General features: G+C 38.2%; 3 protein-coding genes across 4 annotated transcripts; all 3 read left to right on the top strand.

The window, feature by feature from the left end:
- Positions 1-750: 750 nt before the first annotated feature.
- Positions 751-1703, top strand: LOC145077158 (Cytochrome C oxidase copper chaperone (COX17)). Its single transcript, XM_079022930.1, has 2 exons — positions 751-973; positions 1254-1703. Exon 2 carries the CDS (start codon positions 1265-1267, stop codon positions 1490-1492), a length of 228 nt encoding a protein of 75 aa, XP_078879056.1. The 5' UTR covers positions 751-973; positions 1254-1264; the 3' UTR covers positions 1493-1703.
- Positions 1704-12735: 11032 nt separating this feature from the next.
- On the top strand, positions 12736-15160 carry LOC145072459 (putative ubiquitin-conjugating enzyme E2 38). 2 transcript variants are annotated; one of them, XM_079018880.1, is made up of 6 exons: positions 12738-12958; positions 13051-13162; positions 13290-14046; positions 14142-14281; positions 14357-14668; positions 14747-15160. In XM_079018880.1, exons 1-6 carry the CDS (start codon positions 12915-12917, stop codon positions 14999-15001), a joined length of 1620 nt encoding a protein of 539 aa, XP_078875006.1. In that variant the 5' UTR covers positions 12738-12914; the 3' UTR covers positions 15002-15160. The 2 variants fall into 2 exon arrangements, with proteins under 2 accessions (XP_078875005.1, XP_078875006.1); XM_079018879.1 differs by having other exon boundaries at positions 12736-12958; positions 14142-14668.
- Positions 15161-19396: 4236 nt separating this feature from the next.
- Positions 19397-22283, top strand: LOC145076306 (putative ubiquitin-conjugating enzyme E2 38). Its single transcript, XM_079022233.1, has 7 exons — positions 19397-19440; positions 19516-19603; positions 19686-20000; positions 20128-20188; positions 20276-20415; positions 20501-20812; positions 21733-22283. The coding sequence occupies exons 1-7, from the start codon at positions 19397-19399 to the stop codon at positions 21952-21954; spliced, it is 1182 nt and encodes a 393-aa protein (XP_078878359.1). The 3' UTR covers positions 21955-22283.
- The last annotated feature ends 778 nt before the right edge of the window (positions 22284-23061 follow it).

Here is a 23061-nt window from a genome sequence, read left to right as displayed (position 1 = left end):
AAACATATACATAATAATAATAATTTTTTTAACTCCGCCATTTATAAACTCTTTAGTTTATTATTGTCGGTCGCAAACCCGAATAAAAGATGAGCGTTATAATTATAGTAAATGTCAAGGCCCTAAATTTTTTGGTTCGTTCAGGTTGGAGGAAGTGGTGCCACACTCCCTCATGAAACCACAGTGACACGTAGACGATACCTCACCCGTTACCACAAAAGTGTGGTTTCATACTACACCCAATGAGTAGTGCCACACTTGGGTATTTTTTTTAATAAATAAAAGGGACCAATCAGAGGGAGGTAAGAAAAAAGAACCAATCACTTTGTTTGAATGAATGCTCTCTTGGAAGGCCGCACTACACTCTCTACCACACCCAGGATGCGGTGTTTGTGCTTATGTGGTAAGGGAAGTGCGGTTCAAGCCGGTCCAGGTCGTACCCACTCCTTTTAGTCTTAGAGCCCCAAACTAATTGACCCGCCCCTACATAGATGGAAGAGAGGGATAGGGTGAGTAGTAGGGTTTTATTGGGGGTGGGGGTTATTTATTTTGAACGGAAATTAGTTTAAAAAATTATAAAATAAGAAAAAGGATAGAAAAGTCAATTTGTATGGTAAGGAATCAACTACCCAAGAAATAAAGACCACATCGATTATTATGTATTGTAAAAACGTTAATGATGAAACTTGCAAATCTAAAAAATACAGGGACTATTTATGTAATTTTGACTTTTTTAAGTTTTTAACTTCACCATAACCGGTTTGAACTTTGACGCACACAGACAGACACATCTCTAGGTCGTCCCTCCACCCCAGCTCCGCCACGTCGACCCTCCGCCTACAGCTCCACCGCTTCGGCCCTCCGTCTACAGCTACGCCGTTCGCCCCTCCGCCTACAGCTCCTGCTTCTTCCCTCCGCCTACAGCTCCGCCGCCTTGGCCTACCCCCTGCTCACCCCGTTACTCTCTGATTAGGTATGTTCTGATTGCAACCCTAAATCTTCGATTAAACTATTAATACTGCACACTGTCACCATAACAGGTGTTAGATGTGTCTTGAACTAATCTGTGTCTCCGTGATTCCATTAATGTTAATTGTCAGGATACATCTGAATTGCTTCTTCTACTTCGATTTTTAAACGCATTTTCTTTGCAAAAACCCTATACGATAATCAATTGGGGCTTCTTAAATATATAACTCAGAAGAACTGTTCTTGAAGTAATCTTAATTTGTTCACAAATGTTTATGATTCAGGAACTTGTAATATGAGTGGATTACAGACACAAGACTTCCCTTCTACATTAAGATTAACAAAAGCACCAAAAGATGTAATGGCAGAACCTGAATCAAAGCCAAAGAAGAAAATCTGTTGTGCTTGCCCTGACACTAAGAAACTCAGGGATGAATGTGTTGTTGAGCATGGTGAATCAGCTTGCTCAAAATGGATTGAAGCTCATCGATTGTGCCTTCGTTCTGAAGGCTTCAATGTATGAATTCAAATCAGAGATTTCAAATAGAAGGAGACAAATCCAGAATAAATGATTTTTTATTGATTACGTTATTGAGTTACAAAAAGGTCGAACATTTTTTTGATATGTTTTGTTGTTTTGCACACTATTGAATATTGATTGAATCTTAATAAGAAACACAGAGTAAGTGTTCTCATTTAACCATGAATCAACAATCCAGTAAAAGTTTTTTTTAGTTGGATCTGTGCTTCAGGGAATTTGTTTTTGATAATCTTTTAATTTTTTCGTTGCATTTTAATTGTTTTAAGTAACAAAGAATTCTCAACAGTTGTGGTATTGCAAGTTTGCAACCACTTTGAAAAATTTTATATTACCATTTGAATTTCTTGATGGATCTTAAAGTAATAAAGTTTTTTAAAGTTGTAAATATTATTGATATTTGTACGTTTAATGTGTTAGTTTAATTTTTGCATGTTCTGTACTTTTTTTCTTCCAAAAGATGGACATTGTTGTAGTTTTGATCTAGATTTAAAAAATCTAGGGTATAAGAAATTTATCAAATAATATCGACACAAAACTATCTTTTACTATCGGGGTTTTATTATTTTTTTTCTTAATTAAACAATAGTAAAAAACGATCATTAGAAATATATTTTTTTTCTTTTTATAACCAAAACTTTTGAATCATATGTAGAACAATATTTTTGAAATATGTTCTTTTTAGAATTGTTTCGGACCAATTATATGCTACATCACCACCCCCCCCCCCCCCCCCCCCCCCTCTTTTTTTTTAAACAAAAAACTATATTTTGCATTTTGGAGACAAAAGACTGTTCAGAATTCTTAAGAACAAATTCGAATATTCAAGAAAATGTTTTTTACCGGAATTATAAACAAAATTAAAAAAACAATGCAAAAACAAAATATTTTGACATAAGCGGAGCAATTTAGTAAAAAAAAAAAGGGTGAAAAACTATGCATTTCGAATTCAATTGATACAAATAAAAAAAAAATACATATTAGTATACTAACTCAAATCTAAAATACATATTTCAGATTTAATGATATTATGATAAACTAGTATTTGAGCTCGTGCTTTGTCGTGGGTTTTTATGTGTGATTTTTCTTGTGTATTAGACAAATACTTGTGAGACTCATGTATACATGTATTCATTTACAAAAAATAAATATAAATCAAAATGTTTGAAAAGCTTTAATTTATAAGAGAAATGAGAAAAATATTGAATTATTAAAATTAAAGGGTTTTTTTTATAAATTTAAATAAATTATTTAGATAAATACAAACTAGAAACTAATGAGTTTTAATTTAAGTATTTTGAATTTAGAATGTAAGTTCATTAATGAAACTGATATTCATTTATTATTACATTTATTATAATTATTACATTTAAATACTATGTGAAAGATGATAATTGATTAAATCAGTATACCATATCATAACTTCAAAAAACATTAAAAGTTTAAAAGAACTAAGCTTTGATTGACTTATCAAAAGTTGAGAAGAATTAGAGACTATTTTTACAAGTTGTATTATTTTTTAATATTCCATAAAAATACATGGGGCATAAGTGTAAAATGAATTAATAAACACAAATTGAAGCAGGTCAAAATGATATTTTAAAAAATAAAGAGATAAAAATATTATTTTACAAAATAAAAAAGTTATAAGTGATGAATTATATAAAATTGAGGGATTAATGTTGCATTGTATTAACATATAGACATTAGTTGGTTATATATTAGTATAATCATTAAATAAACATTAAATGTTACACATGTCACTATTTAATTGAGTAAGAGGATTTGCAGGAACAAAAAATGTGAGAATATTTAATTTCTCATCTAAAAATAGCAAAAAAACACATTTGTAACACCGTAAATTTCAGAACAATTTTTCACATTTTATAAAAACATAATTCATTTAATATTCATAAAAACATCAATGTTTGAAACTCAATCCATGACATATAAAAATCCCAAGATCTTGTAACATAAAAATCCTGTGTGTGTACTGATCAAGTCGGCGCCTTCCCACAGTCATCACTAGTACCTGAAACAAATAACACCAAACTCTGTAAGCACAAAGCTTAGTGAGTTCACCAAAATACCACACATAGCACATATTAGCCACTCGAGGCTATAACTCTGTGGGTCCGTGGACCCTACTCTGTGAACCCTCCGGCTCTAACTCTATGAACCTTCCGGTTCCAACTCTATAAGCATGCACACCATAAATCACATAGAAATAATGCAGTACAACACATAACATACGTATAGCATACAAATACTCTGTCACATAACTCTCATTACCTACTCAAGGTAAGTATAGTGAGAAGACTCACCTCGCGTATCTCGATAACTCGCAAATCCCTGAAATCACTAGCGCTCGATCTCCCGAGCTATAATCCTCCTATAACACAATATATCTCTAATTAACACTTTCACAACTAAGGTTGACTAACCCTATCAAGTCAACACTGGTCAACTCTGGTCAATGGTCAACGATCAACTTTGACCGGACTCGGTGAGTGTACTAGAGCGGCTCGGCGAGTCTATACGTGTTCACTGACTCCCTCGGATCCTCTCTTGACACGTCGAGTATTTCCCTAACTCGACGAGTTCCACCTGGCATGAATCGCGGGGCCACCACGACTCAACTCGCCGAGTCTCAAGAACAACTCGGCGAGTTCCGGCTTGACTCAGCCCCCTTTGACTCTCCCTGACTCACTGGGTTATCCCCCAACCCGGCGAGTCTACTCGCTGAACAATTTATGTGAAACCCAAACCCTACTCGCCGAGTTTCAAGAACAACTCGACGAGTTCATGCCATGCACAAACCCTATTGACCTCCTAAGGTCAGATCTGTTTCCCCAAACCATAGATCTGACATTCCCAAGCATGAATGTCACGTAAAGTCCGAAACAAGGCACCATACTAACCCAAAAAGCTCCAAGGGTTAAGGTCTTTATACCTCTTTGAGTCCAGATCCAAGGCACAAACTCGAGGAGGGACCATTTGCTTCACATAATCACTCTCCAAAGGGGTTAGAAAACCCTAACTCTAAAGATCAACCCTAAAACTGAAGGAGGTTCGAGCTATTACCTCAAAATGAAGCCTCTGGACTCTGGATTTGCTTGAATCTGACCTCTTCCTTGCTCTTGTCACCCTTTTCTTGCTAAACAAAGGATACAAAGATCCAAAAGTGACTTCTTCTCTCTCAAAGCGATTTAGCTCTCTTAGGGTTCTCTCAAGGGACTGGTAGCCGCAATGGGAGGCTATAAGTGCCCTTAAATAGGCTCCAAACCCAGGGAATTAGGGTTTCATTAAACAGCGTGGACTCGCCGAGTCCACTTTTGGACTCGTCGAGTCCAGACGCGAACCCGCACCCACACCCGCGATCATACTCGGCGAGTTTGGGCTCCAAGTCGCCGAGTCTCCTCACAAATCACCAAAATACAATAATAAATAATACCTGGGAATTCGGGATGTTACAATTCTCCCCCACTAGAACTAGACTTCGCCCTCGAAGTCTCACTCCACAAATAACTCCGGATGCTGCTCACGCATCTCACGCTCGGCTCCCAAGTCATCTCGGACCCTTTCAGATGTTGCCACTAAACCAAAATCAATGGTACCTCCTTGTTCCTCAAAACCTTGATTTTCCGATCTCTGATTGCCACCGGTCTCTCAGCATAATTCAGGCTCGCATCCACCTGAATATCCTCTAATGGAACCAGTGCCGACTCATCGGCTATACACTTCCGTAATTGCGACACGTGGAAAGTGTCGTGAATCTGACTCAACTCTACAGGCAACTCCAAGCGATAGGCTACCCTACTTACCCTCGCGACCACCCAGAATGGACCAATATATCGGGGCCCCAACTTGCCCCTCTTCCTGAATCGAATCACTGCTTTCCAAGGAGAGACCTTCAGGAGCACAAAGTCGCCGACCTGAAACTCAAGCTCGGACCGGCTTCTGTCCGCATAACTCTTCTGATGACTCTGAGCGGTCAACAACCTCTGTCTGACCTGCTGGATCTGCTCTGTTGTCTGAAGCACGATCTTTGTACTGCCCATAACACGCTGTCCGACCTCTCCCCAGCAAATGGGGGTCCGACACCTCCTCCCATACAACAGCTTAAAGGGTGGCATACCAATGCTCGAATGATGGCTGCTGTTGTAGGAAAACTCTGCCAAGGGAAAATACGCATCCCAACTCCCCCCGAAATCCAACACACATGCCCGGAGCATGTCCTCGAGCGTCTGGATCGTCCGCTCACTCTATCCGTCTGTCTGGGGGTGATATGCGGTACTAAAATGCAGCCTAGTACCCAACTCCTCGTGAAACTTCTTCCAGAATCTGGAAGTGAAACGTACATCCCGATCTGAGAAATCGAGATCGGCACCCCATGCCGAGATACCACTTCCATCACATACATCTCTGCTAACTTCTCTGCGGAGGAGCTCTCACTGATAGCAAGGAAGTGGGCGCTCTGTGTCAACCTGTCCACAATCACCCAAATTGCATCGACTCCCCTAGCAGTCCTTGGCAATTTGGTGATAAAATCCATGGTAATCTGTTCCCAGTTCCATTCGGGAACCTCCAACGACTGCAACTTACCATGCGGTCTCTGGTGCTCGGCCTTAACCCTACGGCAGGTTAAGCACCTCTCAACAAACCATGCAATATCCCTCTTCATACAGGGCCACCAATACTCTCTCCTCAGGTCCAAATACATCTTAGTGGCCCCAGGATGGATAGAGAATTTCGACCGATGAGCCTCTTCCATCAAAATGGTACGCGTCCCTCCCACAAATGGTACCCATATACGCCCTTGAAATGTCATAAGCCCCCGACCATCGGTAACGAACTCCGATACCAACCCAACAACTCGCTCTCTCTTCTGGTTCTCCAATCTCACGGCCTCGGCCTGTGCTCCACGAATGGTGTCCAACACCGGAGCCATCACGGTCAATCGCAAACATACATCTCGCAATGGGGCGCTCTCCGCCCTGCGACTCAGGGTGTCGGCTACCACATTAGCCTTGCCCGGATGGTACAGGATCTCACAATCATAATCCTTGATCACATCCAACCACCTCCTCTGCCGCATATTTAGGTTGGGCTGATCCATCAAATACTTCAGGCTCTTATGGTTCGTGTATATCGTACACCGAACCCCATACAGATAGTGACGCCAAATTTTGAGGGCGAACACCACTGCCCCCAACTCTATATCATGGGTGGGATACCTCGACTCATGAGGCTTCAGCTGCCTCGATGCGTATGCTATCACATGCCCTCTCTGCATTAGCACCGCTCCCAACCCCAAGATCGACGCATCACAGTATACCACAAAGTCCTCCATCCCCTCAGAGAGGGCTAACACCGGGGCTTCGCATAACCTTTAGCGAAGCGTCTCAAAGGAGGCCTGCTGCTCGGGGCCCCATGAAAAAACGACACCCTTCCGGGTCAACCTGGTGAGTGGCACTGCGATCTTAGAGAAATCCTTGATAAATCTCTAATAATAACCTGCCAACCCTAAGAAACTCCTGATTACGGAGGGTGACCTCGGCACCTCCCAACTCATCACTGCCTCAACTTTGGCCGGGTCGACCAATATCCTTTTCTGGTTAATGAGATGCCCTAGGAACTGGACCTCTCGCAACTAGAAATCACACTTGGAGAATTTGGCATAAAACCTCTCCGATCTCAGAACCCCGAGGATCTCCCTCAAATGCTCCTCATGCTGCTCTCTAGATCTCGAATATACCAAAATGTCGTCGATGAATACAATCACCGACCGATCCAACATCGCCCTGCACACCCGGTTCATGAGATCCATGAACATTGCCGGGGCATTGGTGAGCCCGAAAGGCATCACCACAAACTCATAATGCCCATAACGCGTCCTGAATGCTGTCTTCTGGATGTCCTCATCTCGCACCCTCACCTGATGATATCCAGACCTCAAATCGATCTTGGAGAACCAAGATGCTCCCTGCAACTGATCGAACAAATCGTCGATCCTCGGCAACGGGTAACGGTTCTTGACCGTCAGCTTGTTCAACTCCCGGTAGTCAATGCACATCCGGTGTGAACCATCCTTCTTCTTGACAAAAAGGATAGGCGCTCCCCACGGCGAGCTACTCGGCCGAATAAACCCCTTTCCCAGCAGCTCCTGAAGCTGCGAGGATAACTCTTGCATCTCCGGAGGTGCAAGGCGATAAGGCACCTTGGCGATAGGTGCGGCCCCCAGAACCAAATCGATACTGAACTCCACTTGCCTCACGGGAGGCACACCCGGCAACTCCCCTGGAAATACATCCGGAAATTCACGCACTATCGGAACCTCCTCAACTGACCTCGGCCTCTCTGAATCAACCCGCGTATCCATCACATACGCCACAAAGCCCTTACAACCATGTTGTAGACACTGCCTCACCCTAGCGGCCGAACAAAACGTTGACCCAGAACGTGTACCCTCGCCGTACACCTTAAGAGCTCCCCTACTAGGGTCTCGTATGGTCACCAGCTGCCGCTCGCAGTCGATAACCGCACCGAATCTGCTCAACCAGTCCATGCCCACAATGACACATACATCACCCATCGCAATAGGCACCAAATCAATCGGGAACTCAACACCGAAAAATCTCGAATACGCACCCACGGATAACCTCCGTGGCATATATCACCCTCTCGTCAACTATGGAAACTCTCAGAGGCCGACTCAACGCCTCACGACTAACACTGAGATGCTGACTAAAATCCAAAGATACAAAAGACCGACTCACACCCAAGTCAAATAACACCAAGGCAGGTACAGAATTCACAAGAAAAGTACATACGCATAACATAATATAAGCCTAATATCTCAACATCAAAATAAATACACAAAAGAATACATACCAGCCACGACATCGAGCGCTGCACGGACCTCCTCTGCGGTCAACTGAAAGGCTCTCCCTCGTGCCCTTGGCACCTCGACCTTCACTGGCCAACTCTCGGTAGCTCTGATGGCGGCAGGGGCAGATCCCTGAGGTGCTCCCTGAGCTAATCCCCGTAACTGCAGACACTCTGCCTTCCGGTGTCCGGTCTGGTTGCAGTGGAAACACACTGCAAACCCCTTGGGGAAGTCCTTGGCCATATGCCCCTCCTTGCCACACTTGTAGCAAGATCCAAATCTACAAACTCCATCATGACCCTTGCTGCACTTCCCACAAGTGCGACCCTTCTGGCTTCCTGTTTTGGGATCAGCGGGCTTGGCCCGCTTGGCTGCCGGCTGGGACTGTGCCGGTCGCCGATCCCTCCCCTGAGACTCCGCCTCCTCCCTAGCCTGAGTCTCTAGCTCAATCTCCCTCTTCCAGGCATTTTCCTGAATCTCGGAAAATGTCCGATACGAGGAGTTCGCCACGAACTCCCGAATGTCTCGCCTCAAGATACTCAAATATCAGCTCATACGTGCCTGCTCAGTGGACACGTGCTCAGGGCAGAACTTCGCCCTCTCGTGGAACATCCTGGTAATCACTGTAACAGACTCAGTACCCTGCTTGAGGGTCAGAAACTCCTGGGCCAAACGCTCCCTCTCCACCTGGGGAACGTACTCATCTCGGAACATGGCAGTGAACCTCTCCCAGGTCACTACCGCAAGCTCAGCAGGCGTAAGGTGCGCCGTCACAAACTTCCACGAGTCCTTCGCTCCCAAGCAAAGCTGGTTCAGCGCGAACCGAACTCTCAAATGCTAAGGAGATGAGTAAGTGAAGAAACACCCCTCTATATCTGAAATCCATCTCATAGCCGCCACCGGGTCCTGGGTCCCATCAAACTCCGACGGTTTCGTGTTGCTGAACTCTCGGAACAGCAACGCATCACCACCCTGCGGCCTCGCGGCAGCAATAGCTGCGGTGGCCGCTGCAACAACAGCCTTAGAAAGAGCAGCATAACGCTCGTCGAAAGTCTCAATCAACGTGGTCTTAATAGACCCGAAAATCTCTGGTATCTCTGCCCTGATGGCCGCATCCACCTCCTCATGGATGATTCAGCGGATCTCCTCATCACTGGCCCCACTGCTCTCAGGCATAAGACGTGTCCTCACCATGATCTACCTCTGAAATACAACATACGATAAATTAGAATCCATTCGAGCATACTTACACTCGAAAACTCATCCATCCTTGATCCTTGGCATTCCAAAGATTCTTACTTGGGCTGTACACCGCCCCGGTGCTTTCAGTAGTACGGGCCCAATACTACTGTCCGCACCGTATTAGAATACACCCCAAGTCCTCCTCTTCGGATCCCAAGTTCCAAGTACTCTATTATGCATAATCCACTCTCTAACAGATCTCTCATAAGCTCCTCGCTGCTACTTACTCACTCTCAAGCATCTCATAGCAGCTCACCTCCCCCTAGGCTAAGGCATCACAAATCAGGCCACTCTAGTCCTAATAGGAGTACCTAGCCTACTCTAGCATGAGAATACATCATATCAATATCATGACACATAATATGAGGGTATCTTGGGAAATCACCGTTCGGGCGCGGACTGATCGTACACACAACTCTGCTCTGCGTTTTTCCAAAAATCTTTTGCTCTTTTTGAAAATATTTCTCAAATCCTCAGTTTGAGTTCAAATACGCCCGAAGGTGTACTTGAATCCCTCAAACCAAGGCTCTGATACCAACTTGTAACACCGTAAATTTCAGAACAATTTTTCACATTTTATAAAAACATAATTCATTTATTATTCATAAAAACATCAATGTTTGAAACTCAATCCATGACATATAAAAATCCCAAGATCTCGTAACATAAAAATCCTGTGTGTGTACTGATCAAGCCGGCGCCTTCCCACGGTCATCACTAGTACCTGAAACAAATAACACCAAACACTGTAAGCACAAAGCTTAGTGAGTTCCCCAAAATACCACACATAGCACATATTAGCCACTCGAGGCTATAACTCTGTGGGTCCGTGGACCCTACTCTGTGAACCCTCCGACTCTAACTCTGTGAACCTTCCGGTTCCAACTCTATAAGCATGCACACCATAAATCACATAGAAATAATGCAGTACAACACATAACATACGTATAGCATACAAATACTCTGTCACATAACTCTGATTACCTACTCAAGGTAAGTATAGTGAGAAGACTCACCTCGTGTATCTCGATAACTCGCAAATCCCTGAAATCACTAGCGCTCGATCTCCCGAGCTATAATCCTCCTATAACACAATATATCTCTAATTAACACTTTCACAACTAAGGTTGACTAACCCTATCAAGTCAACACTGGTCAACTCTGGTCAATGGTCAACGGTCAACTTTGACCGGACTCGGCGAGTGCACTAGAGCGGCTCGACGAGTCTATACGTGTTCACTGACTCCCTCGGATCCTCTCTTGACACGTCGAGTATTTCCCTAACTCGACGAGTTCCACCTGACATGAATCGCGGGGCCACCACGACTCAACTCGCCGAGTCTCAAGAACAACTCGGCGAGTTCCGGCTTGACTCAGCCCCCTTTGACTCTCCCTGACTCACTGGGTTATCCCCCAACCCGGCGAGTCTACTCGCTGAACAATTTATGTGAAACCCAAACCCTACTCGCCGAGTTTCAAGAACAACTCGGCGAGTTCATGCCATGCACAAACCCTATTGACCTCCTGAGGTCAGATCTGTTTCCCCAAACCATAGATCTGGCCTTCCCAAGCATGAATGTCACGTAAAGTCCGAAACTTGATGCTTGTATAACCACAACAAGGCATCAAAAGGAGATTTGGTCCCAAAAATGACAAGCTAAGTCCAATAACTCCATACTAACCCAAAAAGCTCCAAGGGTTAAGGTCTCTGGACCTCTTTGAGTCCAGATCCAAGGCACAAACTCGAGGAGGGACCATTTGCTTCACATAATCACTCTCCAAAGGGGTTAGAAAACCCTAACTCTAAAGATCAACCCTAAAACTGAAGGAGGTTCGAACTATTACCTCAAAATGAAGCCTCTGGACTCTGGATTTGCTTGAATCTCACCTCCTCCTTGCTCTTGTCACCCTCTTCTTGCTAAACAAAGGATACAAAGATCCAAAAGTGACTTCTTCTCTCTCAAAGCGATTTAGCTCTCTTAGGGTTCTCTCAAGGGGATGGTAGCCGCAATGGGAGGCTATAAGTGCCCTTAAATAGGCTCCAAACCCGGGGAATTAGGGTTTCATTAAACAGCGTGGACTCGCCGAGTCCATACGCGAACCCGCACCCACACCCGCGATCATACTCGGTGAGTTTGGGCTCCAAGTCGCCGAGTCTCCTCACAAATCACCAAAATACAATAATAAATAATACCTGGGAATTTGGGATGTTACAACATTAGCCAAAAGTAGGTCATGAAATAGTAGATTGACCAGGGTTGACTACAATCAACAGTAGAAAACTACTTTTTCGTGGCAATGTGTTACTGTTTTCTGGCCCGTCTACTCTTTCACGGCCCATTGACCTATAGTATATAATGTATAATTTTTTAGATTAGGTTATTTTGACTATTATTTTCTTGGTTTTACCAATTTTTTTTTTTCTCTCAATGGAGCACTCGAAGAACAACGAGGTAAGTCCATTTTTTTTATCAAAATTTTACCGTATTATTGATCAGGAGTAGTTTTTGTATATGAGGATAATTTAAAAAAAAATGAAAAAAATATTAAAACCGTAGGTTTCATACGAAACCTACGGTGTACACATGAACAATGCACAAATTGTGCAGTGTTGACTTGTACACCGTAGGTTTCGTATGAAGCCTACGGTTTTATTTATTTTTTCGTTTTTTTTTAATTTATTGTAACCTCGTAAGCCATCATATATATGTTATGATTTTATGATTTTTTTCAAAGAACTTAAAAAAAATTAACGAAACTGTAGAATCTTGAGAGGAAACCATAGGTTTTCAAAAAGCCTACGGTTTTACAAGTTCAAATGAATTTTTTTTTTTATACTTATCATGAAACATTAGATTATTTGGCGAAATAGTAGTCCATTCTAATTACTTACGGTTTCGTGGGCTATTTTGGGATAATTCCTAATTTTTGGCTAAAAATAATTAATTACTTCCTTAATAGGTTTATAATAGATTAATAAAAATTAGATATTTTACCGTGTCTTCAATTTATTCATTTTTAATTAACCCGATTTTATTAGATTTTAAATGCAAATTCTTAAAACGTAAAAACTTTTTTGAATGCCACAAACCAAACACCAAACGCACTATAATTATATCTGTCAAGGTTTGACGATGAGGAAGAAAGTCCAGGTTTATTCCGGGAAATTGAGACGTAATTGCTAACGATCGAAGAATAAAAACCCTAAAAGAAAAAGGGGTTTTCATTGAATTTTACATGTTCCCCAATTTCTGTTGCTGTTAATACTGCCGATAAATGGAGTCGCCTGCGGCAGGAAAATGCATCCCTCACAAGTCAAAGTAAGATCATTTCTCCCTGAGCTGATAGAATTTAACAGGGGTTTATCATTTATGCTTTATCTATGATGTGTTTATATCTCTGGTTTTATTAGGAAACGAGTATTCCCAGAGAGTTCTTCGGGCACGGAATCCAAAGGAGACGCATCTTCTTCACCTGTTAATCGGACTCTAAACGGCAAGAACAAGATGCATAAACAAAACGAGGTAAGAATCAGATCAATGCCTGTTTCTTATTTCTGTTTATGTTTCCGTTTCAGTTTCTGTATCGTCCTTTTCAACCATTCTTCTTGTTAAGCATATGTAGAAGTAATCGTACTTTTTCTTTTCCTAGGATACTATGGTATCAATCTTATCGGGGACTAGTAATGCCATTTCAAAGAAGGTAAAGTCACATAACAAGGAGATCATTATCTCACCAACTCTTAGTGGCATAATTGAGCTAGATTCAGAGGACTCCGATTCCTATAATGGCAAAGATTACATAGATTTGTCTTCTGATGACCATGATTCCGAATATGAGTACCCAACTTTCCAATCTCATTTTGATAACATAGATTTTCCCACCGGAATGGAATCCTCCAATCCATGGTTTCTGGATTCTGTCAACATGACTTCCTCAACTGGATTTACACACTCCACACACCCTGAACATCCAAGGCTTTCCCCATCAATGGTAGTTCTACCTTCCAGGTTGGATACGAAAGGGGTAAAAACGTCTTTTGACCCTGCTAAAGTCACAAAAAGAACATCTGGTTCAAGTAGTTCCACTTGTCCTACTCTACGCTTACAAAAGGGTGCAATGAAGGTTAAATCTGTCAAAAAACGGGTCAAAACTCAGCCCCACAAAATGTCAATTAATCCAACACAAATTACTCCTATGGAAGATGTGTTGTTTGAACAGAATTCCAGAAAGATTCAACAGAGCTCAAATGTAGAGGAAAAGTATCCGAATTTTAAGAAGTTTGATATTGTTGAAGACTATTCTGATCATCACTATAAAGGGGCAAATTCAGAAACAATTCAACCCCCAAGAAACTGGTCTAAAAAGATAGAAAAAGAATGGAGGATTCTCGAGAAGAATTTGCCTGGTATGTCTTTTTTTTCTAGTTTTCACAACTTATTTTCATCCATTTGGGTTGAAAGTTGAATTAAATTCAAATTCCCATTATTTTTTTAATTACAGATACAATATTTGTTAGGGTTTATGAATCAAGAATGGATCTTTTAAGAGCAGTGATTATAGGAGCAGAAGGAACACCATATCATAATGGTCTTTTTTTCTTTGACGTGTTCTTCCCCAGTAACTATCCATATGTTCCTCCTGTATGTCACATCACATCACATCACGTCTCTTCTTTTTTTATTTTTAATTTAATTTCATATTATTATTATTATCAGAAAGTTTATTATCATTCTGGTGGGTTGAGAATTAATCCGAATCTCTATGAAGAAGGGAAAGTATGTTTGAGTCTTTTGAACACGTGGATTGGTGAGAGGAATGAGAACTGGACACCTGGCGTTTCCACTATGCTACAAGTTTTAGTGTCTATACAGGGTTTGATTCTGAATTCAAAACCCTATTTTAATGAACCTGGATTTGCAGATTCAAGTGGCTCTGATTATGGAGAAAATCAATCGATGTTATACAATGAAAGGACTTTGATTTATTCTCTTAAAACTATGGTTTACACCATGAAAAATCCACCCAAGGTAATGATTGACAAATGACAATGTTTCTAAAGCTATTTTTGATGGTGAGGGTATTTACGTCTTTTTGAATGGATGCAGCATTTTGAGGATTTGGTGATTGGGCATTTTCGTAATTGTGGGGTTGCCATTTTGACAACATGTAGAGGTTATGTTAATGGTGTAGGAGTTGGATGTGGTGAAAAAAAGGGTTCACGTGGATTTGGGAAAAATGTTGAGAAGTATATGGGGACACTTGTTGGGGGATTTAAAGAAATAGGAGTCGAGAATTTGGACGAATTTGTCCCTCAAACTCGAAATCTAGCACAAAAGATAAGGGACTTTTTTGGTATTTAAGAGTCATCTTTATAATAATTATGTAAGTAATATAACCTTAGGTTTTGGTCTAAACTAAAACATAGGTTATAAAGACTTTTGTAAATAGGAAGACTTTTGGAAAATGGTAATTGAACTTTGTAGTTTTAATCGAAAATAATGACTTGGACCAACTACAAATATGTGTAAAGTTCTTTACTAAATTTCTTTTGAATTACATACACACCAAATCGTTTACACTATAAACATATTTTATATAAATTTTAGTACTGTAATTATAGTAATGATAAAACATTAATTTAATATTATATTGATCAAAAATTGGTTTATGTGTGAGTGTTTGGCCATTATTCTTTTCCACAAACTTGAGGTGCACATAGATCTGATTTTTATCTTCGGATAAAAGGTTCCGGTTCAGATATTTATCTTAAATACTGAAATACAAGTCTTTTTTTTATTATTATTTTTTATTTTTATTTTTATTAATGAGAATTTCATTAATTTAGCCAAATATATTAATTACTTTGCTCAAAATAGCCAAAAAAACCAATTTACACGAAATAGCCACTAAAATCGTAGATGGTTAGATCTTATCTGCGATTTCGGCATTTCATTTGCAATTTGGTGTCTGCTATTTTCTTCACATCCATCTGCTATTTGTTGAAGGTTATAAAAAGACTATTTTTTCGAAATCTATTCCACCAAATTGCAAATGGGTTTTGTTCCATCTACGATATATTCTTATCCTATGTGCGATTTTACGTTGATTTTTTTTTAAATGACATAGGTTTGACTATGAATTTGGTAAGGTTGACTACGAAATCAGACATTGTTGACTATGAATTCGTACAAATGGGTAAATTTTATATAAAAATTAGCAAAAAAAGTTTAGCTTATTAGTTATTTCTTTAGAAATCCTGTTTAGGTTCTTTGTATTAAATTGAGTGAATATTTGATTTGCATCGTCTAGACGGGAGATGGGAGTGAGTGGAGAGAAATATAGGATATGTTTGTCCTTAGGGAGGAATTTTTGAATTTGCTTTGATTTTTTTGGAGTATATTAGTTATAGTGATTTTATATCTTTAGTGAAAATGAAAACGATTTGTTAGATAGATGTACAATTAATGTTTGCTTCTATCATCCTGAATTGCATTATTATATAGCCATAGTTGAAGACCTGGGTGTTAAAATATTGATCAACATAATCAAGTCGGTTTGAGGAAAGGCTGTGAAAGTGTTTGTGGTGGTTGACAAAGGTGACGAAAGAGGAAAAGCATCTGTTGCAAACATATCCAGCGAGAAAGGGAACAACAACCCAATAGATACTTTTATCACTCATATTTTACCTCAGTTTCATAGTGTTGCTGAAAATATAAATGTGTATTCATCGATTCACTTTGGATCCTGAAAATTATAAGTATGTTGGTGAGGATGATGTTGCTACATATCTTAATGATTGAAGCTTATATTGAAGGATTGAAGCTTAGAACATAAAGCATCATAGATACCTTTATGTTGAAGCTTAGAACATAAAGCATCGTAGATACCTTTAAGGTAAGGAGTTACATCCATGCAACAATCTCTAGTAAACGAAGTCGACATCATAAGGTTGGTTTTAAATTTCCATTCCATAATTTTATTTCGTTTGATGATAGGATAATCTCTATTCAACATTTCTATAACCAGTTTGATCACATCCGATCAAACTAATTTTGGATGAAACTTGTTTATTTTTATTAAAGTCTGCTAATTAATTATCAATATCAATATTCTACTCATTTATTTCTATAGTATAAAGATTTTGGTCATTAATTCACACTATTAGTTATTGGTCTAGTTTTCATATATGAAACTCAACATGTATCTTGCAAGAAACTCGTGAACAGTGTGCTCTTATGAATCACCGATGATAATATATATATATATATATATATATATATATATATATATATATATATATAGGCTAGGTTATTTTGTTCCTTACATATATTGTGTGCCCGTAAGCACAATTTTGGACCAATTGATGAATAAAATCAACGATCATTATCTGGGGGTTTAGGATATTATAATAGGGTAACATGTACAATATAATCACAAAAATTTCAGCAGAAGGGTATTTTGGTCAATTAACGTATATTATAAAAGGAAATTTTCAGATTTTTAGGGATAATTAATTTCCTTTTTTTAATTTGAATTTTTTAAATTAATTCAAATTTAATTTTATTATAATTTCTAATGCTAACCGATATTATTCTGTCAGAATGACACAGAGTCAAACATAAAGTAGTAAATATATTTTCAATTTTATTCTTGTAGAATATGGTTCATTCATTATATTTTTTTATAATTAACATGCTTAAAAAATTATACAACATATTATCAAGAATAACATTTTCTAAAGAATACTAATTTTATTTTTTATCACGTAAAGTTGGCAACTTTACATGCATGCATGACTTAATGGGGCTTAAGAGCTCAAAAAGAGCTTAAAAAAGGTCTTAATACATGCATGAGTCAAAATACTCCATAAAGTTTGCAGTTTTATGATCAAGGGGACTGAATGGAGAGCTAAGATCTAACATCCATTACTTCTGGAGTAGATCGAAAGCCCACCTTTAACATAAAAGGCTCAAAAATGCCCAAGAAACACCATATAGAAGATCTATCATAAACGAACATAATGGTGTGAGTTTTTTACCTCACAAAGCTTCCAAGTGATAGCTGGTCCTAGGTCCACAAGCTCATTCTACTTCTCCAAGGGTTTTTCTTTTTCTTTTTCACCTTAAGACACCAAAAATATCTTTAACAAGCTCAAAAACTTATTAACACACTTAGGGTTTCGTTCTCTAGGACAAGGGAGATGGAGGCTGGTCTAAAATGTCTAGGAGGTGAGTTTAAGACGTATAAATAGGGCACAAACCCTAAAAAATTAGGGTTTGTCCCAGACCTGCGTACGACATGCATACTCCACGTACTCCCCGTATAAGTGGGTGGAATCCGCGATCAATTAGAAGGCTAGTATGCTAAGCGTACTAGCACAGGACCATATTGATAACAATTTAACATTAGGGATAAAAATAGGAACTTAACCAAACTTGAATGTTACACACTACTGCCACTTACCCTAAAGACTCTGTTGACTACTCTAAGCCCTAATTACCATTCTATTCTTGTCCTTTGTGGTTTAAGATAACTTTAACATAAATAAACAACACAAAATCCATCAACAATCCAAAACCTAACAAAAGTGTCATCAGAAACATCCAAACTATTTTTTTCAAATCATTTTTGAAAACAGCTGCAAGTATGTTCCCTAAGTCAATCCAAACCTGTAATTTAATTATATAGATAGAAGATTTGTGGAGACAAATTTGAGGTGGGGGAAGGTAGCGGTGCGAGTTTTTGCAGCTTCGATGATGTTTGAGCTTGTGCAACTCCGACGATATGTAGGTTTGTGTAGTTCCATTAACAATTTCATAAGTTCCTTTGCCGCTAGATCCATATTACCCTTTATAGTTTTAATTACCACATCAAAGCCCCCAACTCCAATCACCAAGTTTTCTTCATAAGTTGTTGCTTCATCAATCATCATCGAAGACGTGGTTAGGTGATAAACAAAAAAGATTTTGGTTAAACTGAGGGTTTTTGTTGAAATGGAGGTGAATGGAGAACGAGTTCAATGCGCAACCTCATATTAGTTAGAGTAGTTGTGGAAAATGGTCAACGATTTTGGGTGTGTGCACTACCGGAGTCAAGGGAGAATGTCGACGATTTAGGGCGTGAGAAAGAAGAGACATGGTGGCTTCGTGGGGCAAAGAGGGTGGGAGTGGAGGGATTTCTTTTGTTTATTATTAATAAAAACTGATAAAAAAAAAGTTAAGAATAATGGGAAAGAGAATTAAGAGGGCAAAATATACATTTCAAGTTTTTTAGGGAACAAAACCATAACTAAAATACACCAAAAGGACCATATCTACACCTTTATAAGATTTGGACCTTAAGCACTAAAACGAAAAACCACACGGAGCATTTTTTTAATTTTGTCAAAAATCTATCAAGCATACTATGGTACCAATTTATAATCATGTTATACTACCAAGTTATGTACATTTATCTTCTTTTAAAAAAAAATAAAACAAAACCATAAATTTTATTGGATTTTAAATTCGAATCCTTTTAATATCACACTACAATATCGGGAAATTTTGTTATTCATATTCTCGTTCCGTTTTAACCGTTTCCGTTTTGGTTGCATGGTTGTCAAACTATCTAACAACCCTATCGCCGCTGAATTACCTCAAGGTTTTAAGATACAGAAGGAAATCCAATTTCATTGCGGGAATCGGATAAATAAGGGGCTTTCTTTTGAATCTTGAACAATCCCCAACTTCTGTTGTTCTTAGTAGTGCCAATAAATGGGGTCCTCGGTGGCAGAGAGATACATCTCTCAGATATCAAAGTATTTCTCTCTCAGTCGATCATATAAGTGGGCGTTAGTTTGTCTAGGTTGTGTTTATATATGTGGTTTTGTTAGAAAAAGAGTGTTTTTCAAAAGTTCTTCAGCATCCAAAGTAGATAATCGGTCGTTAAAAGGCATGAAAAAGATGCATGAACAAAAAAATGTAAGAATAAAATCAATGTTGGTTTCTTGATTATTTATTGATTCCTTTGTAAATAATGCATGATGTCGTTCTCTTTTGTTAGGGTTCAACTTCAAGTAAGTCCACTTTTTCTAGCCTATGGTTAGCGAAGAAGTTTCTATCTGTCAAGAAACTGGTCAAAACCCACCCCTTAAAAAAAACGTCTTCAGGAAAAATCACTCGTATAGAAGATGTTACATTAAACCAAGATTCTAGAAAGATCAAAAAAAGCTCAAATGTAGTGGGAACTTCCTCTAACATTAAACAACATGGAAACAATGAAGAAGTTTTGAGGAAGTATCGGAAGTTCAAGAAGTTTGATATTGTTGAGGACTATTCGGATCATTACTATAAAGGGTCAAATTCGGAAAAATGGCAGGTATGTGTAGATTTCATTATCTTGTTTAGTAAGGTTTTCTTTCACAATAGAACTTCACAAGGAGAGTAAGGACTTAATGCAAAAAAGAACTGTTTTTACTCATTCACTTGTTATTTGATTTTTTAAGCCACCTAGAAACTGGGCTAAAAAGATACAAGAAGAATGGAGGGTTCTTATGGAGTTGCCTGGTATATGTTTTGCTAATTTTCACAACTTATTTTCATCACAAGATTTCGATATTTGGGTTGAATTAAATTCTTGTTATTTGTTTACAGATACGATATTTGTTAGGGTTTATGAATCAAGAATGGATCTTTTAAGAGCAGTGATAAAAGGAGCAGAAGGGACACCATATCATGATGGTATTTTTTTCTTTGATATCTGCTTTCCTAGCGACTATCCAAATGTCCCCCCAGTATGTCACACATCTTCCATTAATTTTCCAATACTTTATTATACGATTATAATTATTTTAGTGAATAATAAAGGATTATATTCAGAACGTGCATTATCATTCTGGTGGCCTGAGAATTAATCCGAATCTTTATGAAAATGGGAGAGTTTGTTTGAGCCTTTTAAACACTTGGAGTGGTGGCAAGAATGAAAAGTGGAGGCCTGGCGTTTCGACTATGCTACAAGTTTTGGTGTCTATACAGGGTTTGGTTTTGAATGCAAAACCCTATTTTAATGAACCTGGATTCGCACATTCGAGAGGTTCTGCAAATGGGGAGTATCAGTCGATGATATACAATGAAAGGACTTTGATTTATTCTCTCAAAACTATGGTTTACACCATGAAGAATCCACCCAAGGTATGTTTTTTATGTTAACTAGTTATTTGATGCTATTAAATGGTAATATGCATATATACGAGGGTCAGCAAACTCTTAATTTACAAAAAAAAAGCCGTATGTTTGTTATATTGAATAGATAAAAGAAGTTTGTTGCTTATATTAATAAAGTGGTAAGAGTAGTTTTGTTTACCCGTAAAAAATCTACTTTTGTCACCGGTGAGGTTGAGTTTTGTCACCCTATTCCATATTTGTATATAGGAAAAAGTTGTCTCATTTACATTAATTAGTCATTTCTTACCCTCTTCGACATTTTATGTTAAGAAAAATTCTAAATTGTTTCATATTAATTCACCTCAGTCATGTAATATTTGTTGTTGTTCTTTTTCTTTCCTCTTTTTTATTATTATTATTATTATTATTATTATTATTATTATTATTATTTGGGTAGGACACAAAATTATAACTTTTGCTTCATCGTTTGTGTTTGGGTATGATATATTTTTTTTATTTGTTCTGGTTCCTTGTTTTTATATAGCGCGGTTTTATTAACAAAAATCAAGTTCACACATTTGTGGATATGATAAAAAATACAATTTATTTTTCAAATATTTTATTGACATTACTCAATGATTTCCCGTCTTTTTTCCGTAAGACAAATACTTATAATTTTGGTGCCACTAACATCCTGTCTTGTTCCATCTTAATTGGAAGACAAATATTGTTTCATTGGCATAGAACTCGCCCACCTTTTAATTGGTAGGATAAAATATATATTACAAATTTTGTATTATTCACATCATTCGTAACGATGTCTCAGTCTAATGCATGTTAAACATAATACAACATGATCTATAAAAAAATGAGGCTTAATAGATATTTCATTTCAAAGAGAATGCATGCAGGAATGTTTTGATGTTTTAATGTTTTTATGGATGTAGCATTTTGAAGATTTGGTGATTGGGCATTTTCATGACAATGCGGTTACTATTTTAACACTTTGTAAAGGTTATATTAAAGGTGCAGAAGTAGGATGTTGTGTTAACAGGGGTGAGAAAGGTGCAAATGGTTTGGGGAAGAATGTTGATAGGTACATGAAGAAACTTGTTCGGGCATTTACAAAAATTGGAGTTAAAAATGTCAAAAAATTTGTCTCCTATTGACGAACACTTAATACCAATATTATTCTTTATTAGTATTAGTGTCCAATAACAATATAAATGGGGCGTAGCCAAGTGGTAAGGCAACGGGTTTTGGTCCCACTATTCGGAAAGAGACAAACAATTGAGACAAATCTAGCTCTCCGACGGGCTAGGACATGGGTAGAGGCTATCAATGCGATTTCATAACCAGTAGGCATTTTTAGTATCAAAGAGAAGCCATCGCACATCAGTACTTAACTACTTATCTGATTATTCTTTTAGCATTAGGTTGTCGTTTGACCTATATATAGATGCTTAAGATTTTTAAGTCGAAAGCTTTTCATTAAACATAAAAGTCCTCCTATTTAATTTAATGAATTTATGTTCATATTTATTTATATAATTTTTTCTACAATCGGTTGTATTTTATTTTGTATTGAAGTTAGTAGTATGCATATAAAACTAGAAGGTTGTTTGATAGTTGCTGACTGAGTTAAAATTTCTGACTAAGTTCACATTTGACTGAAATAATGTTGTTTGGTTATATCTCTGACTGACTGTGATTAATGATAAAAAATAACTATATTACCATTGTGTTGTCTTTTATGTCGGATAAAATACTTATAAAAAAAATACAAACTGTGACACAAAAATCAAAATAAAAATTGTTATCAATTAGAAGTAGAATCTTGTGATTTTTACACCAAGTTGAAGTAAAAGTCAATATTTGGACCAAATTCATTTAAAATGCTTCAATCCCCAACAAATGAATACAAAATTAGCTTGGAATTATAATAATTATACAAAAAATAATAATAATAAGTACCATCAAGAAAAACTTGGGTAAGTTCTCGTGAGTACATAATACACAATATAGCTTTTGCTAGCAAACAACTACCAAAACAATTAGTATTTAGTTCTCACAGCTTACTTGTTGATTCAAACTTTATTATCTTCATCATCTTCTTCAATCTTAGGAGCCAAATAAAACCTTCATATACCCCATTTCTGCTATCTTTTACTCCACTAAACGTTGCTATGAAGACAAACTGATTGTCACAGTAATTGACAATGGAGTTGCCTTTGTAAACAATGTCTAGGATGTACCTTATAGACAAGTAAAACATT

This window comes from Lactuca serriola, chromosome 9 (assembly GCF_051521515.1).
Source record: "Lactuca serriola cultivar US96UC23 chromosome 9, Lser_US96UC23_V15, whole genome shotgun sequence".
Taxonomy (NCBI): Eukaryota; Viridiplantae; Streptophyta; class Magnoliopsida; order Asterales; family Asteraceae; genus Lactuca; species Lactuca serriola.
The sequence above is the reverse complement of the archived record's forward strand: the minus strand, read 5'-3'. Positions and strand labels throughout refer to the sequence as shown.

Bases quoted from the DNA above. Each gene is read 5' to 3' on its own strand.
- LOC145077158 (XM_079022930.1), top strand. From the start codon at position 1,265: ATGAGTGGATTACAGACACAAGACTTCCCTTCTACATTAAGATTAACA.
- LOC145072459 (XM_079018879.1), top strand. From the start codon at position 12,915: ATGGAGTCGCCTGCGGCAGGAAAATGCATCCCTCACAAGTCAAA. The intron at 12,959-13,050 runs GTAAGATCATTT...TGGTTTTATTAG, and splicing joins TGCATCCCTCACAAGTCAAA to GAAACGAGTATTCCCAGAGA. The intron at 13,163-13,289 runs GTAAGAATCAGA...TTCTTTTCCTAG, and splicing joins AGATGCATAAACAAAACGAG to GATACTATGGTATCAATCTT.
- LOC145076306 (XM_079022233.1), top strand. From the start codon at position 19,397: ATGGGGTCCTCGGTGGCAGAGAGATACATCTCTCAGATATCAAA. The intron at 19,441-19,515 runs GTATTTCTCTCT...TGGTTTTGTTAG, and splicing joins TACATCTCTCAGATATCAAA to AAAAAGAGTGTTTTTCAAAA. The intron at 20,416-20,500 runs GTATGTCACACA...GATTATATTCAG, and splicing joins ACTATCCAAATGTCCCCCCA to AACGTGCATTATCATTCTGG.